The sequence below is a fragment of the Lutra lutra genome, chromosome 7, assembly GCF_902655055.1.
Source record: "Lutra lutra chromosome 7, mLutLut1.2, whole genome shotgun sequence".
NCBI lineage: Eukaryota > Metazoa > Chordata > Mammalia > Carnivora > Mustelidae > Lutra > Lutra lutra.
In genome coordinates, this window is record NC_062284.1 from 29,969,601 (window position 1) to 29,987,330 (window position 17,730).

The 17,730-nt window shown below is 40.3% G+C and overlaps 1 protein-coding gene across 1 annotated transcript in view; it reads left to right on the forward strand.

Moving 5' to 3' along the window:
* PTPN9 (protein tyrosine phosphatase non-receptor type 9) overlaps positions 1-17,730 on the forward strand; it is an 85,221-nt gene that overhangs the window by 60,966 nt on the left and 6,525 nt on the right. The window contains 3 exon segments of the mRNA XM_047737230.1: positions 146-474; positions 6,648-6,741; positions 13,114-13,180. Of these exon segments, the coding sequence (XP_047593186.1) occupies positions 146-474; positions 6,648-6,741; positions 13,114-13,180 (490 nt within the window).

Here is a 17,730-nt window from a genome sequence, read left to right on the forward strand (position 1 = left end):
CTACTTCTTTTACAAGTATACCATCTATTTCAAGCAAATCTCATCCTATTCTTCAAACCAAATATAAACACATTTGTTCTTTATCTTCACTGTCTATGTCTTTTTTTTCCTGTCCATACTCACGTGGTTCTTTCTGGCTTTGCAGATTCAGATATTAAAGACATCTGAGGTCACCCAGCACCTGCCCAGGGAGTGCCTTCCAGAAAACCTGGGTGGGTACGTCAAAATTGACCTCACGTCTTGGAATTTCCAGTTCCTGCCCCAGATGAATGGCCACCCAGACCCCTTCGATGAGATCATCCTGTTCTCCCTCCCTCCTGCCTTAGACTGGGACTCAGTACATGTTCCAGGCCCCCATGCCATGACCATCCAAGAGCTGATGGACTATGTTAGCACCAGGCAAAAGCGAGGGATATATGAGGAGTATGAAGACATTCGCCGTGAGAACCCTGTTGGGACTTTCCACTGTTCTATGTAAGTAAGAAAGGTTTGGACTGACGGTGGGTTACCAACATGCTACTGGTGCATGCTGGCAGCAGCTCCATCCTCATCTCATTTCCTTAACAGAGGCTCTTGCTTGTGTTAGGAGCATGACTCTTACTCAGATGGTGGTTCTCTCATCCAGAAACAGGAACCTCCTGTTCTGGTGCCTGATGCCAATACCCTATATTCTGCATTTCTGGAGGTCTTTAGTACCATCCGGTGAACCATGTAATAATGGAGGCATTTTAAGGTATTTTTCTGAAATGCACTTGTTTGGGGGAAACAACAAAAATGTAGGTTCAAAAATGTAGGCTCTCAATTCCTGTTTTCATTGTGATCTCTGGTCCTTTTATTTGGGCAGTTTCTTTCTAGAGCATTTATAGTATAACATTACTTTCTTAGGAGGGGTTCTGGTGCCTTTAAAATAATCTACAGTCAGTAAGAGAAAAGAATTAACTCTTAGGAATTTGGCCTTTTGGGATTTTCCTTCTGCAGAACTACCTGGCTAGTTTATAACTGGTTCATAACTTGGTAACTATTGTTGGCCATAGGGCATAGGTCATTTCTCTTAACTGCTCTCTCATTTTACCCTGTTGTCACAGGCTGCTGCAGAAATTTCTGTTTCTTTGTTGAAAACTAGGGAAACTGTCCCAGGCTCAAGTTCCAACATAGCCCAAAATCCCTTCTGTGGTTTATGCAGGTTATTTCTCTTGGCTGCGCCCCAGTTTTCCTCTATGTAATATATGATGTTCGACTCTGATATCCACCTGCTTGTGTAGCTTAAATGTTTTAAGAATCCTTGATTCTGTGAATACCTCTTCCCCTTTGTAATTCCTGTCCAGCTTGGTCAGTGTACTGTAAAGAAGATGCAGGGAGGGAGGCTTAGCCAAAGGAAAGAGGGGAAAGAATTAGTTAGGAAACGGATAAGAGAAGAGAGAAGAAACACTTGAGAGGAAAGTCAATAGAGCAAAATGCAAAGGGAAGAAAAAAAAAAGCAAGAAAGCAGAGCATATATCAAAGTGGAACAGAGTATCCTTTTCTCCCACACAGCTATTTCTTTCTTACCAGTTCACAACCTCTGTATGCATCCAGTCTTTGTCCCAACCAGTTCTTCCCCCTCTACTTTTGAATCAAGGAAGTATTATGGAGCTGAGAGGAGTACTGGGCTGCTCCAAGAGGATGCATACTTTTCTTGGGGATTCCTAACTTTGTTCTGGGGGCTTCTGCTGTGAGGTCCTTGAGATGTCATTTCTACCATCTTCCCCCTTCCCTCCATTAAAAAATCAGGTTTGGATTGTCCTCTTGGCATCATCCAAACCACCCATCATGTTATAGTCAGAGAATACTTTTCAGTCTTATGGAAAGACTTGCTTGTCTTGTCCCTTGTTGAATGAATGAGTCTCCCACTTCAGGAGCTAGAACCCAGAATCCAAATTAGCTCGAGGTCTCTGTCTTATACTAAGTTCCAGTAAAACTGCTTATACAGAACAAACTATTTCTCCTTTGGATTTCTGGATTATGAAGTAGATATCAGAGTACTCATTGTTGTCCAGGATGCCCATGGACCAAGAAACTTTCTTCCTCTTTTTTCTTCTCCCCTACAACATGTTTTGAAAATGATATTTTAAAATTTATCTTTTTATTATAATTGTAGATTCCCATGAAGTTGTAAGAAATAATACAGAGAGATCACATGTACCCTTTCCAGAGTTTTCCCATGGTGTCATCTTCTATAAATATAGGATCATATAGTATCACAACTAGGATATTGATAGTATTATCCACCAGTCTTATTCAGATTTCCCCAGTTTTAGAGTGTGTGTGTGTGTATTTAGTTCCAGGTGATTTTTAGCCCACATGTTTGTTTGTATATCCATCACCACAGTCAAGATACAAATGAATTACATCATCGCATACCTCAGTCCCACCCCTCCCCATCCCTAATCCTTGCAACCACTAATCTGGTCTCTGTTACTATAGTTTTTTCATTTCAAGAATGTTCTTATATAAATAGAATCATACCATATGTAACCTTTTAGGATTGGCCTTTTTCCCTCAGTATAATTCCTTGGAGATTCACCCAAGTTGTTGTTAGATGTATCAATCATTCATCCTTTTTATTGCCAAGTACTATTCCATGGTATGAATGGTTTGTTTAACTGTTTGCCTGTTAAAGGACATCTAGGTTATTTAGAGTTTCTGGCACCTACAAGTAAAGCTGCTATGAATGATTGTATCTAGGTTTTGTATGAACATACATCTGCATTGCTCTGGGATAAATGTCCAAGAGTGTGATGGTCATATGGTAATTAGATGTTTAGTTTGATGAGAAACTGCCCAGGTGTACCATTCGATGTACCCCTAGCAATGTCTGAATGATCAAGTTTCTTAGCATCCTCACCAGCATTTGCTCTTGCCACCACCATTTTTTATTTTAGTTGTCATAATAGGTGTGTAATAGGTTGGTATAATTTACATTTCCCTAATAGTTAATGATATCAAGCATCTTTTCATGTGCTTATTTACCATCTGTATATTCTCTTCGCAAAATGTCATGCTTTTTTCCTTTTTTTTTTTTTTTTTTAAAGATTTTGTTTACTTAACGAGAGAGATGCGCAGGAAGAGAGGGAACACAAGCAAGGGTAGTGGGAGAGGGAGAAGCAGGCTTCCTGCCGAGCAGGGAACCTGATGTGGGGCTTGATCCCAGGACCCTGGGATCATGACCTGAACTGAAGGCAGATGCCCAATGACTGAGCTACCAGGCTCCCCTCAATTTGGACTTCTTATTAAACTATTGAGATTTGAGTTTTTAAATATATTCTAGATATGGGTTCTTGGTTGGATACATGGTTTGTGGGTTTTGTTTTGTTTTGTTTTGTTTTTTGTCTGTAGCTTGTCTTTTCATCCTCTTAACACGGTCCCTGGTGAAGCACAAGTTTTATTCTGATGAAATCCTTTAATCAGGGTTCCCTTGTATGGATCACACTCTTGATGCCAAATCTAAGAACACCTAACCCTAAATTCCAAAGATTTTCTCCTTTTTTTCTAAACATTTTATAGTGTTATATTTCACATTTATTTAAGTCTGTGATCCGTTTGAATTAATTTTTTGTGTAAGGTGTAAGATTTAGGTTGATGTTGATGTTGTGTGTGTGTATGCGCACATGCACTTTCGCGTGCTTGTAGATACCCAGTTGCTCCAGCACCGTTTGCTGAAAAAATCCTTCCTCCATTGAATTGTTCTTGGGATTTTGTAAAATATCAGTTGGACTTATGTGTGTGGGAAGAGGGAATTTTTTAAAATATGGAAAAGGACAGAGTATAACATGATAAACAACTATGTTTCTGTCACCAGAATTAATACTGACAATTTTTAATATTTTGTCATATTTGCTCCATCTTGTTTTGTTATAGAAAAGAAAGAATTCATTGTAAATGTCTTCCAATCCTCATCCTCAGTTCTCCCCTATTCGCCAGAAGCTGCATCTACTATGAATATGGTGCCTTTTCCTTCCAGACTATTTTGTTTATTCTGTTACATATTTGTTGGTAGCTATGAATAATAAAATATTATTTTATATTAGATAATATTTGTATTTTAGTAATTTTTTTCCTTCATCAATATATATACTTTCCCCCCGCAAAACAAAATAGTACCGAAGAATAGGAATGATAAAATTAATGGCAATCCTCTGCCTTACCCTTGGTTCCTCCAGGTATCCATTTTCAACTCTTTCTTTTTTTTTTTTATTTTTTTATTTATTTATCAGAGAGAGAGAGGGAGAGAGAGCGAGCACAGGCAGACAGAATGGCAGGCAGAGGCAGAGGGAGAAGCAGGCTCCCTGCCGAGCAAGGAGTCCAATGTGGGACTCAATCCTAGGATGCTGGGATCATGACCTGAGCCGAAGGCAGCTGCTTAACCAACTGAGCCACCCAGGCGTCCCTCAACTCTTTCTTAATAGCTGTTTCTTCTGATATTTCTTCTGTGATTCTAAATAAAATGCTTATAATACTCTTCATTGATTTTTATGTTAGGTAAGCATTTGGTTCTTATACCTTGTCTCCGGTTCGCTTTTGACTGTTTTTCCAATAAAATAATGTCATATTTTTAATAAAATCAGTAGTCACTGTTTACATTATTATGACTATGTAAATTTTTCCACTACAGAACTAGATGGGCAGCTTCTATAACATAAAATATATTAAATTTTATTAATTCAATTTTTTGTTTCTTCTGGAGTTAATTACCTAACTTTTTTTTAAAGATTTTATGTATGTATTTAAGAGAGAGAGAGCACAGAGGGAGAGGGAGAAGCAGACTCCCCACCAAGCAAGGAGCCTGATTTGGGCCTTGATCCCAGGACTCAGATCATGACCTGAGCCAAAGGCAGAGGCTTAACCCACTGAGCCACCCAGGCGCCCACCTTTGCAATCTTTATTGCAAGTGTAATCAACTCTGCCATTATAGTGTAAAAGAAGTCATAGATCGTACTAAACTGACAGGTTTAGTTGTGTCAGTAAAACTCTTATTTACAAAAACAGGTTGGCCAAGCTGTAGTTGCTGACTCCTGCTCTAGAATGATTGTCTTATTTTCTTAATTTTTTTCTCACATTTTTCATCATTTTGACTTTTTGTTTTACTCTGGAAAATTTCTTCAACTTTCTTTTCCATCTCTCTTATTAAAGTTTTTACTTTGGATAGCATACTTATTTTCCAAGAGCTTTTCTTCTCTGTTCCTTTCTTATAGCGCCCTCTTCTTATTTCATAGATACAGTACCTTTTTCTCTCTGAGGGTATTAATTATAGTCTTTTAGAACTTACTTTTTCTTACTGACTCTCTCTTGTGCTTTTTCCTTACTATGTGTTTGATTGGTCTCTTTTTTGTGTTGGAGCTTTCTGTAATTATCTGGAGATCTCTGGCTGTTAATTTACATTATGGGGGGGCCTTAGAAGCTGCTTGGAAATCCTCTTTGTGTGAGTGATCTGCAAATTTAAATGATCAGCTAGCTTGTTGTTGATGTACTTCAAGTGACAGAATTTTTTCATATAGGGCTATTCACTTTCTCCAGAGAGGAATTCTCTACTTTCTTGCTTGGGAGGGTCCAAACTTGATACAAGTATAGGACAGTAGAGGACAGGGCAGGGAATTTTCACTATCATTCAGATTTTCATTTATTCCTCTGTTTTTAACCCTGTGCCTCACCTTGCTTTCCAGGGTGTGGGAGTGGTGAGAGTGAGTCATTGTGTCTCTCTGTAGATACCTCTGTGGGTCCTAGTTTTCTGCATTTGACCAAGGCAGCCAATATTCCTCCATCTGTTTTCTCTCTGCCAAATGGATTTCACTCTTTGTTTGCGGATGTCTCTGCCATCATTTTGGGGTTTGTACTGATTAGTGCCTTTATTGTGATTTTACTAGATTAAGTGGACAAACATATGTTGTCAACCTACCATATTAAACTGGAACTTAGGTTTCTTAGCAGCCAGATTTTTTTTTTTGTGCTGTCTATACCCCTATTTCTCTCTCATTTTCTCTTTCTCTCTCTCTCTCTCTTTTTTTTTTTTTTTTTTAAGATTTTACTTATTTATTTGGCAGACAGAGATCACAAGTAGGCAGAGAGGCAGGCAGAGAGACAGAAGGGGGAAGCAGACTCCCCGCCGAGCAAGGAGCCAGACTCAGGGCTCAATCCCAGGACCCCAGGATCAGGACCTGAGCCTAAGGCAGAGGCCCAACCTACTGAGCCACCCAGGCACCCCTCATTTTCTCTTTCGAATGAAAATATCTTTATTTGCCCATGAATACACACATATTAAAAATGTTAAATGAGGGGCCCCTGGATGGCTCAGTCATTAAGCATCTGCCTTTGGCTCAGGTCATGATCCCAGAGCCCCGCATCAGGCTCCCTGCTCACTGCTTCTCCCTCTCCCACTCCCCCTGCTTGTGTTCCCTCTCTCCCTGTCACTTTCTCTGTCAAATAAATAATTAAAATCTTTTTTAAAAATGTTAAATGATACAGAATATGGATAGATTAGATCATTGCTCCATGTCTTCAACACCAATGGTAACGGTCACCCACCTTTGCGTTGCTGGACTTTGTATGTACACATACACACTCCTTCTGCCTTTTCTGTCTTTGTTTTAGTTTGTTTGTTTCATTTTCTTCAGGTCTCCAGGAAACCTAGAGAAGAACCGCTATGGGGATGTACCCTGCCTGGACCAAACTAGAGTGAAATTGACCAAACGAAGTGGTCACACTCAGGTACACAGATAAGTGCTATCTTTTCAGGAGCACTGAGGGAAATTTTCCAAAGTGAAGCTTACTAACGCCATAGTAGAAAGAACATGAACTCTACACCAGAGAGATCAGGTTGGAGTTTTAACTTTGCTATGTATGAGTTAGTCTGTTACCATAAGCAAGTCCCTGTAAGTCCATCTCACAGGACTAAGTGGAAATTAAATGGAAAAATTTATGTAAATGCTGATAGTGCAAGGTCTGGTATATCATAGGTGCTTGATAAATGTCAATTATTTCTTCTTTCACTCCTTAGTTGTAAAGTTTTAGTCCTGTTGTCCACCATATTAGTGAATGTATATGTATCAATACCGGGCAACTCTAATTAAAGTGACCTGTGATTTTTCCACCTAGAAGATCTAAAAATAATTTTGGACAACTAGTGTACACATAAGTATCTAGGGATAGAGTTGAAATGGTCAAGTGATTATATTACTTAATATACTAATTTGATCATATCTGTTCATATTAAAAATCACATGTTTATACTAGTATAGATATTTAGTGAAACTCCTCACATGCACCTTTAACATCAGTGTCTTTGTCCTCATTTGAGCCACTTCCTGAGTCAGTCTAACAGTTTTCCAGAGCACACAGTTTTTACTTCTTTTTAAGTATATGGTATTGTCACTGAAAAATTTATCCTAAACCAGGAAAGTCAATTAGCATAACATTAACACAATTTATCCTTCCATTCATCCTGTATCCCATGTATTTTCTGTAGCATGATTATTCACTTACTGTTTTTTAAAGTCCTCTTCACAGCAACATCCAACACTTAGAATTTTGAGGTCAGCAACCAAGTATGTATTACATTTCTTCTTTTTCCTTTGGATATGCCAGTTCTGTCTGGTGCCCTCCATAGGCATCAAAAAAACAGCATTGATTGAGGCCATTGTTCAAAGTAAATGAATTTAAATAGTGCCCCTTTAACATGGCCACACACTTTAGGAGCTTGTTACATCCCGTCTCTTTTTTCTGGGGGATAATTTTTGGGAAAATTATTGCCTTGTATTTGGGTATATATGATACGTGGATTGGGACCCTAGAATCATGGTTTCCAGTATATAAACTGAGTTCAATTGCTTCTTGGCCTTTTGGCTAAAATCATGTGTAAACTGAATTCACAGCCTTGCCCAGGACCCTTACGAAAGGGTTTTCCTACAGGAGCATTAGCTCAGAGTCTGGCCAGCTTAGGGCAAGTTCATGACTATTACTGAGATCATCAAGTATATACCATGAATGAGTGGAGTATAATGGTTGAGTTGGGACTCTGGAGTCAGATAGTGGTATTTATCTGTCTTCTTGACTGCTGTGTCTCCAGTACCTAGAACAGTACATATCAGGCCTTCAGTAAATTATTTCTGAAGGAATTAATGAATCCCAGTATACCACCAGACTGTTCCAGTCATCCTATGATTAATCTAAAGATCATCACTTGAATTAAACTCCTTTCATTACTGCAAACATTGGCAGGAGCTTTATTTCTACAGTAAATGGTGGATTCAGGTTTATTATTGAATTGGTCACCAGATTTGCTCCTGGAATTATAAAGCTATTAGTCACAGTTTCTATTGAACGTGGCCCATAACATAGTGTACTTGGTTTGATTCTCTGCTATTTCAGTTTTCCCCCCAGTCTATACTTTATGTCTGAGGTCATTTTCAGTTTTTATTTCTGATGATTCTTCTGAAATGGCTGATTTTAATTCCCAGGGCTCTCAAAGACGAGGATACTGAAAGCTTGTATCCTTAGTTATAAAGAAATAGTAAGTCTCCATTAAAGTAGCGATATTTCTTTTCAAAGCGTGAAGGTAGCTCCAAGAGTAACAACTTATACATTACTTACAGAATCGTGTCAACTGGCTTGTACCAGGTAAATCCTTTGTATTTTTCTGTGCCTTCTTGCCTGGGTCCTACAGAGTATAGCACTTGAATGTACCAGGCTAAGCAGAAGATAGTCTTGGCGGACTATAGTGGGCCCTGGATTACGCAGCCTGGTTGGGAGTGATTGAGGCTTAAGCTTGCTGGGTCTGCTGCAGGTGGTCCCTTAGCTCAGTGAAGATGTCTTAGCCAGTAGAACACTAGTAGTATGAGGTCAGTATCGACTGCTGTGGAAGGAGAAAGCAGGAAACTCTTGTCTAAATAATTAGTAATAGGGGAATCTGGGTGGCTCAGTCCTTAAGCATCTGCCTTCAGCTCAGGTCATGATCCCAGGGTCCTGGGATCAAGCCCCGATTTGGGCTCCCTGCTCAGTGGGGAGTCTGCTTCTCCCTCTTCCATTCCCCTGCTTGTGTTCCCTCTCTCGATGTCTGTCAAATAAATAATAAAAATCTTAAAAAAAAAAAAAAACTAGTGATAGGATAAGTTGGTAGACTGATTGGCTAACGGACACATATCCAATTAATGTGGGTTTGACCATGACGTGGAGAAGCCTTCTGAGGGTGGCTGTGGATACTGACAATTCAGACTGCCCTCCCCAAGTGATGGAACTCAGTGGAGAGAAGGTGACAGGTTTAGGGAGTCACTCTTACTTCCTTGAGTGGAGTGGAGTATGAATTTTCTCTAGTTTGACGTTGAAACTTTGTCTTTGTCCTCCTATGCCCCTCCACATGGTCTGCTATTCATAGTACCTGCTAGATACTCTCAACTAGTTATACTGTGACTTGATACTGTGGCTGCATCTGTGGTTCTATTAGCTTGAATTATCAGCAAGGGTGTTGGCAGAGATCTTGTGAGAAGATATAATAAAAATAATAAAAGTTAAAATCCTATTTAATTTCCCTGATAGCTAATGATGTTGAAATAAGACTGAGGACACTAGGAGATGAGACAAGTCTCCCAGAAGACAGCGAGTCAAGATCTGTTCACTGAGGCTTCTCTAAATCTGTCTGGCTGTTGCTTTGTGTCAATTCAGGTAGTAAAGGAGCCTGGGAGTTTGGCCAGTGCTGTTGATGGTGCTAGATATGAGGTAGAGCTTTCTTCCTTCTCTAGTCACACTTCGCCTTTTGTGTGTGACAGCATAGACAGAATGTTCCTGCTCAGGGTGCTTGGCTTGCCTCCCTTTTGGTTTTGAACCAGTGCTGCAAATCTTAATGGACTCCTTTTTTGGTAAATAACAGCTTTATTGAGATGTAATTCACATACCATACAGTTTGCCTATTTAAAGTATATAGGGGCACCTGGGTGGCTTAGTTGGTCGAGCATCCAACTCCTGATTTTGGCTCAGGTCATGATCTCAGGGTTCTTGGATTGAGCCCCACATCTGGGTTTGCACTTGGCAGAGGGGGCGGGGTGTTTCTTCTTGGGATTTTTTTCTCTCCTTTTCCCTCTGCCTCTCACCCTATTCAAGTGCAGACATGTTCTCTCTCTCTCTAATAAATAAATAAAATCTTAAAAAAATAAAGTATATTATTCAGTAGTTTGGTTTTTGTCCTTTTTTAAAAGATAGATTATTTATTTATTTAGAGAGCACAGGTGCTTGCAAGTGGGGGGAGGAGCAGAGGGAGAGACTCTCCCACAGACACTGTCCTGAGCGTGGAGCCCACAGTGGGGCTCATTTCTTGACTGTGAGATCATGACCTGAGCTGAAAGCAAGAGTTGGACACTTAACCGACTGAGCCACCCAGGTGCTCCTAGTTCAGTGATTTTTAAATATATTCACAGTGAGTATTTAATATATTCACCACCACAGTCAATTTTAGACATTTTTATCACCTGAAAAAGGAACTCCATACATTTGGCAGTCAAACCCCATTTTCTCCCAGTCTGTGTACTTTCTGTCTCTATGGATTTGCCTATTTTGGATGTTTCGTATAAATGGAATCATACAATATGTAGCCTTTGTGTCTGGCTTCTTTCATTTAGCATGTTTTCAAGGTTCGTCCATGTTGTAGCATGTGTCAGTACTTCACTCCTTTTTATTGCTAAAAAATACTCTTTTGTATGGCTAGGCACCTTTATTTATCCATTCATCAAGTGAATACCATTTGAGTTGTTTCCATTTTTGGTTATTATGAATAATGCCATGAATATTTGTGTGCAAGTTTTTCTGTGGACATGTATTTTCATTTCTCTCAGGAGTGAAATTGCTGGGTTATGTGGTAACTCTGTGTTTAACCTTTTGAAGAATTGCCAGACTGTTTTCTAACATGACTGGACCATTTTACATTCCCGCTAGGGATATATGAGGGTACTAGTTTTTACACATCTTTGTCAACATTTGTTATTATCCATCTTGTACCTGTAACCATCCTAATGGGTTTGAAGTGGTATCTCCTCATGGCTTTGACTTTTCAGTTTTGTGTGTGTGTGTGTGTTTTAAGAATTTATTTATTTATTTGACAGAGAGAGATCACAAGTAGGCAGAGACACAGGCAGAGAAAGAGAGAGAGGAGGAAGCAGGCTCCCTGCCAAGCAGATAGCCCAAAGCAGGACTCGATCCCAAGACCTTGAGATCATGACCTGAGCCAAAGGCAGAGGCTTAACCCACTGAGCCACCCAGGCATCCCAGTTTTGCAGTTTTTTTTAAGTAGTGTCCATGCCCAGAGCAAAGCTCAACATGGAACTTGAACTCACTTAGTGAGGGCAGGACCTGAGCCGAGAACAAGAGTTGGATGCTCAACCCAGGTACCCCTCATTATGGTTTTAATGTGTAATTCCCTGATGGCTAATGATGTTGAGTGTGTTTTCATGTGCTTATTGGCCATTTGTATATCTTCTTTGGAGAAATGGCTATTAAGATCCTTTGCCCATTTTACTTTTTTTTTTTTTTAAGATTTTTAAAATTTATTTATCTGACAGAGAGAGAGACAGCGAGAGAGGGAACACAAGCAGGGGGAGTGGAAGAGGGAGAGGCAGGCTTCCCTCTGAGCAGGGAGCCCAATGTGGGTCTGGAGCCTATGTGGGTCTCGATCCTAGGAACTCTGGGATCATCACCTGAGCCAAAGGCAGACGCTTAATGACTGAGCCACTCAGGTGCCCCTAATTTTTTTGTTTTTTTTTTGTTTTTAAGTAGGCTCCACACCAGCATGGAGCTCAATGTAGGGCTTGAACTCATCACCCTGAGATCATGACCTAAACTGAGATCAAAAGTCAGATGTTTAACTGATTGAGCCACACAGGTGCCCCCCTTTAAAATTAGGTTGTCTTTTTGCTGTTGAATTATAAAAGTTCTTTATATTTTCTAGATGTAAGTCCCTTATCAAATATGTGCATTCTGTAGGTGGTTTTACTTTCTTGATGGTGTCTTTTTTTTTTTTTTTTTTAAGATTTATTTATTTATTTGAGAGAGAGAGAGAGAGATCACAAGCAGACAGAGTCAGGCAGAGAGGTAGGGAAGCAGGCTCCCCGCCAAGCAGAGACCCCGATGCAGGGCTCAATCCCAGGACCCTGGGATCATGACCTGAGCCGAAGGCAGAGGCTTTAACCCACTGAGCCACCCAGGTGCCCCTTGATGGTGTCTTTTGAAGCACAGAGTTTTTAATTTTAATGTAGTCCAATTAACCTGTTTTTTCTTTTACTGCTTGTACTTTTGATGTCATATCTAAGAAGGCTTTACCTAACCCAAAGTCACAAAGATTTAATCCTACATTTTCTTCTAAGAGTTTTATAATTTTATCTTTTTTTTTTTTTTAAGATTTTATTTATTTATTTGTCAGAGAGAGAGAGAGAGCACAAGCAGGCAAAGTGGCAGGCAGAAGCAGAGAGAGAAACAGGCTCCCCCCAACCCCCACCCCGAGCAAGGAGCCCGATGCGGGACTCGATCCCAGGACCCTGGGATCATGACCTGAGCCAAAGGCAGCAGCTTAATAGACTGAGCCACCCAGGCATCCCTATAATTTTAGCTCTTACATTAGGTCTGTGATCCGTTTTGAGTCATTTTTTGTGTTCAGTGTGAGGAATAGGCCAGCTTGATTTTTTTTTTTTCCTGCGTGTGGATATCCCATTGTTCCAGTGACATTTGTAGAAGCAAAGGGTTTTTTTTTTTTTTTTTTTTTAAGATTTTATTTAATTTTTGACAGAGAGACAGCGACAGGGGGAACACAAGCAGGGGGGATGGGAGAGAGAGAAGCAGGCTTCTTGCCAAGTAGGGAGCCCAATGCAGGGCTCTATCCCAGGACCCAGGATCATAACCTGAGCCAAAGGCAGAGGCTTAACGACTGAGCCACTCAGGCACTCCTGTAGAAGCAAAGTTTTGAATTGATCCTTTTGCTCCTCACTCTCTTCCTGACAGGAAGAGAATATCTACACCTTGGGTTTTATTTACCTTGTACATAATTTTTCCCGCCCAAATGGTGTATTTCACACAGCTGCAATGATATTTCCTTTTTATCATTAGACAGATTACATCAATGCCAGTTTCATGGATGGCTACAAGCAGAAGAATGCTTACATTGGTACGCAAGGTAAGTTAGGATGCTCCTTACAAGTTGGTTTTATGTCATCTATCTATGATTTCTTGTACCTGATGATTGCATTCCTTTTGAAGGCTATGGTAACTTGAGGTGATGTTGTGGCCACTAGATCCCGGCCTTTCATAATGATTGGGGGTTATTAAGGAAGGCAGAGGAGAGGTATAGAGTTTCTGTACCAGATATGCCTGGAAACTCACTGCATAGAGATAAATGAGAGATTTGAACATACAACACTACTACAAGTTTTAGGATTATGCTGCCTACCTATGGGAATGGGACATCAGAACTCACTGGCCTGTGAAATGTTCTTTATGTCCAATAGGAGGCCAGGAATGGCAGTGGGAATTCTCAGAGATTGAGTCCAGTCTGTAAAAGGGTGTTGCTGTCCTAAGTGACTTTTGCTTGTTTTTGTAAATCAGAGAGCACCCAGAAGTCTTCTGACATGGATAGTCTATACTAGGTCTAACAGTGAAGATTTCAGACAGAGTTTCTACAGATGCTTCTGTAGGCCCCAGTTCCTCCTAACCTGGCCTCGGCCATCTGAAGGAGAATACCAAGTTGTCTTCAAAGAGGGTGGGGAGAGATCACAACACAGGAGGACATAAGAGGCTTTGGCCATTGCAGAGCATGACCAGCAAAAGATCTGGCAGATACCTCCTTAGCAAGTGATCAAACTTAGTATCACCAATAATAGGTAGATATTATGCCTCTATTGTGATATAGTGAGACTATACAACATAACCTTTATTGTTTGTTGCCAATGTTGAAGTCTGAATCGTGAAAAGTAAACCAGACAAATCCAGATGGGATGGTGGGACATACTATTAGAAAACTGGCTTAGACTCTTCAAAGTTAAAGCCATGAAAAACAAAAGCAGGGAACTGTTCTAGATTAAAGGAGACCAAAGAGACATGATAACTAAAGGCATGTGCCCATTATTGGAACTTCAGTTTAGAGAAGAAGACTATTAAGGGCAAACTTGGGATAAATGGAGACTATATGTTAGATAATATTACTGTATCAGTGTTTAATTGGTTCAGTATGACAATGGTATTGTTCTCTAGGAGAAAGTCCTTGTTCTTCTAAATATGTGCCCAAGTATTTAGGAATAAAAGGTCATAATTTCTGGAACTAATTTTTAAATAGTTACAAAATAAAAGGTATGTGTATTTATCTATAGAGAGAGAAATAAATCTTGTAATGATAGCTAAAAATCATAGCTTTAAAGCTCAAGAATTTATGAGTACATTGTAGTATTCTTCCAACTTTTCATTGGTTTCAAATTTTTCAAATTTGATATATTATTAATTGGTCTGATGGTCACAGGTTTATATTTCCCCCCCCTAGGAGGGACCACTCCCTCCAAAGGGAATCCTTTCAAGACCTTAAGAAGAAATTAGAATTATCAGGAAAAAATTTTGGCATATACAATATGATATGATCTGCCTGAGAGTAGGGGCTTTGTTGAGGAGGATGGCTTTGGCAGATTGGGTTTATGGTGGATAAGGATTGGCTCAAGGGTACCCCAGAATGCTTCCTCCTCCAGGTTTAGAAGGCAAAGCTACCACTCGGAGTTGCAGGAATTGGATTCTTTAGGGTGGCTTTGAAGGCCCTATCCAGAAGAAACTCCCCTAAGAGTATGAGAAAGACATTTTTTTGAAGATTTTATTTTATTTATTTGACAGAGATCACAAGTAGGCAGAGAGGCAGGCAGAGAGGGGGAAGCAGGCTCCCCACTGAGCAGAGAGCCTGATGTGGGGCTCGATCCAGGACCCCAGGATCATGACCTGAGCCAAAGGCAGAGGCTTTAACCCACTGAGCCACCCAGGCGCCCTGAGAGAGACATTTTGAGTCAAGCACAGATCACCTTTAGACAGCATCAGTACTCTCTTAGGACTGGAAGATGGGGTCCTGTGATGTGGAGAAAGCTAATTTGATTTGCCTTGCTAACTTTCTTGGCTATATTCAGTATTTTGATTCTTATAATACATTTCTACTAGTAATATCTATTATCTGTTGAGAGTATCTATTATATATCAGGCTTATAATCTAATTATTACAGACTCTGCAAAGAGGATTTATTAACCCATGAACAAACCCAAAGAGGTTAGGCGATCTTGGATTACACAGCTAGTAAGTTGCAGAGCCAGGATTTGAGAGTATGTCTGATTTAGAAGTCCTTGTAAGCCAAGCCAAAGGATTGTTGTGCCCATGTCAGCATAAACCACTGACTTGAGTTCTTTAGAAAAGTTGACTGTTAAAGAGTAATCTGGGAAGTGCAGCATTCTCTTCTAAATCTCTTTTATGCCTTGGAAGAAATTATGACCCCTCTTTGCCAAGCCTGAGTCTGAATGGGATCCGGGTTGTTGTTAGGTGCTCTGATTGGCAACAGCATTTTTGCCAGTGACTTGAAGGTGGAAAATAAAGCATAGGAGTGCTGCTGTGGTGCAGGATAGTAGGATGTGGACAAGGCCAGGGTCAGTGATATGGAAAGGGAGTTCTCACTATCTTCTTCACATGCATACTATGGTAATGTAAGTGCATTGTAGAAAATTTAAAAGATAGAGATGAAATTCACTCATAACCCTGAGACCCAGAGGTAATGTTAACATTCTATAGCGTCTCTTTCCAAACTGTTTTCTTTCTTTCTTTCTTTTTTTTAAGATTTTATTTATTTATTTGATAGGCAGAGATCACAAGTAGCCAGAGAGGCAGGCAGAGAGAGAGGAGGAGAAGCAGGCTCCTTCCTGAGCACAGAGCCCAATGCGGGGGCTCGATCCCAGGACTGTGAGATCATGACCTGAGCCGAAGGCAGAGGCTTTAACCCACTGAGCCACCCAGGTGCCCCCAAACTGTTTTCTGAACAAATAGATGTAGACATATAAAATATCTAACAAGATGGATTCTATCTACTTGTTACCTAAAAAGGTAACAAGTGAACAAAAGTTCATTTGATGGTATCTTGTGAATACCTTTCCAGAGCAAAAATAATAGATCTTACAACATCACCTTTATGGACTACTTAAGCCGTGGATATGCCATAATTTAACAGCCCTCTCTTGGTAGACATTTAGCTTGCTTCCAAAACCTCACATGCTTTTGGCAGTGTTCATTTCTGCCAAGAGGGAATTCTAGTGTCATAAAACATTAATACTACTAAAAGGCTTTAGCAAAAATGGTAGTAAGTCCAGCAGACTTCCAGGACAAAATCAACCCTTGATACTGCCCTTCTTCCCTGAAAGCAGAGGAGGAAGGAGGACTGGGAAAGTACAGGGAATTATCCCAAGTTGTTACTTCCTTGATTTAAAGGGAGTTGGTGGCCCACAAGTATGTTCAAAGTTTCCCCTGAGTGCCCAGCCCTGTGAAGGTTCTAACTCTAAAAGGAGAACTCGACAATGTGGCTATTAGCCTCAGCACCATGTTTGATGAGATGAGATTTTTCTTACACCCTAAAGTGATTCATATAAGACCACATACATTAAATGGTTAAGCTGGGGTTTTTTGTTTTTAAGATTTTATTTATTTGACAAAGGGAGATCACAAGTTGGCAGAGAGGTGGGGGGGGATGGGGGGTGGGAAGCAGGCTCCCTGCTGTGCAGAGAGCTGGATGCAGGGCTTGATCCTAGGACCCTGAGATCATGACCTGAGCTGAAGGCAGAGGCTCAACCCACTGAGCCACCCAGGCTCCCCTGGTTAAGCTGTTTTGATCCAGCTGTGTCATCAAGAGCTGTCTATGTTGTGATGAAGCAAGTTTTTATTTTAGTTTATTTTTATTTATTTATTTATTTATTTATTTATTTGAGAGAGAGAGAGAGAGAGAGACAGAACAGGGAAGGGACAGAAGAGGAAGAGAGAGACTCTTTTTTTTTTTTTTTAAGATTTTATTTATTGGACAGACAGAGATCACAAGTCAGCAGAGAGGCGTGCAGAGAGGCGTGCAGAGAGAGAGGGGGAGGCAGGCTCCCCGCTGAGCAGAGAGCCTGATGTGGGGCTTGATCCCAGGACCCTAGGGTCATGACCTGAGTCGAAGGCAGAGGCTTTAACCCACTGAGCCACCCAGGTGCTCCAGGAAGAGATTCTTAAGCAGTCTCTACACTGAGTATTAGAAAGGGGGCTTGATCTCACAACCTTGAGATCATGACCAGAGCCAAAATCGAGAGTCAATGCTTAACCAACTGAGCCACCCAGGCACCCCTGTGATGAAGCAAATTTTTAGAAAGATTCAGTTGGCAGGGGTATCCAGAATAGACTGGAAGAGGAGTCCTATTCAGAAAAATAAACCAAAACAGTACTGCAGTAACTCAGACAAAAGATGATGTGGTCCTTGTGGCTTTGAAGTTGGGTTGGGAGGGCATGATAAAAGCCAAAAAGAATCCAAAGGCAAAAAAGTCTCTAGAACTTAGTGACTGCTTCTGGAAGATAAAGGAAATGGGAAGTCAGAGTTGACTCCAACTTTTTAAGACTGAATGATTTAAGAATGCCAATACTTTTTTATTTTATTTTTTATTTTTTTTTTTATTTTTTTAAAGATTTTATTTATT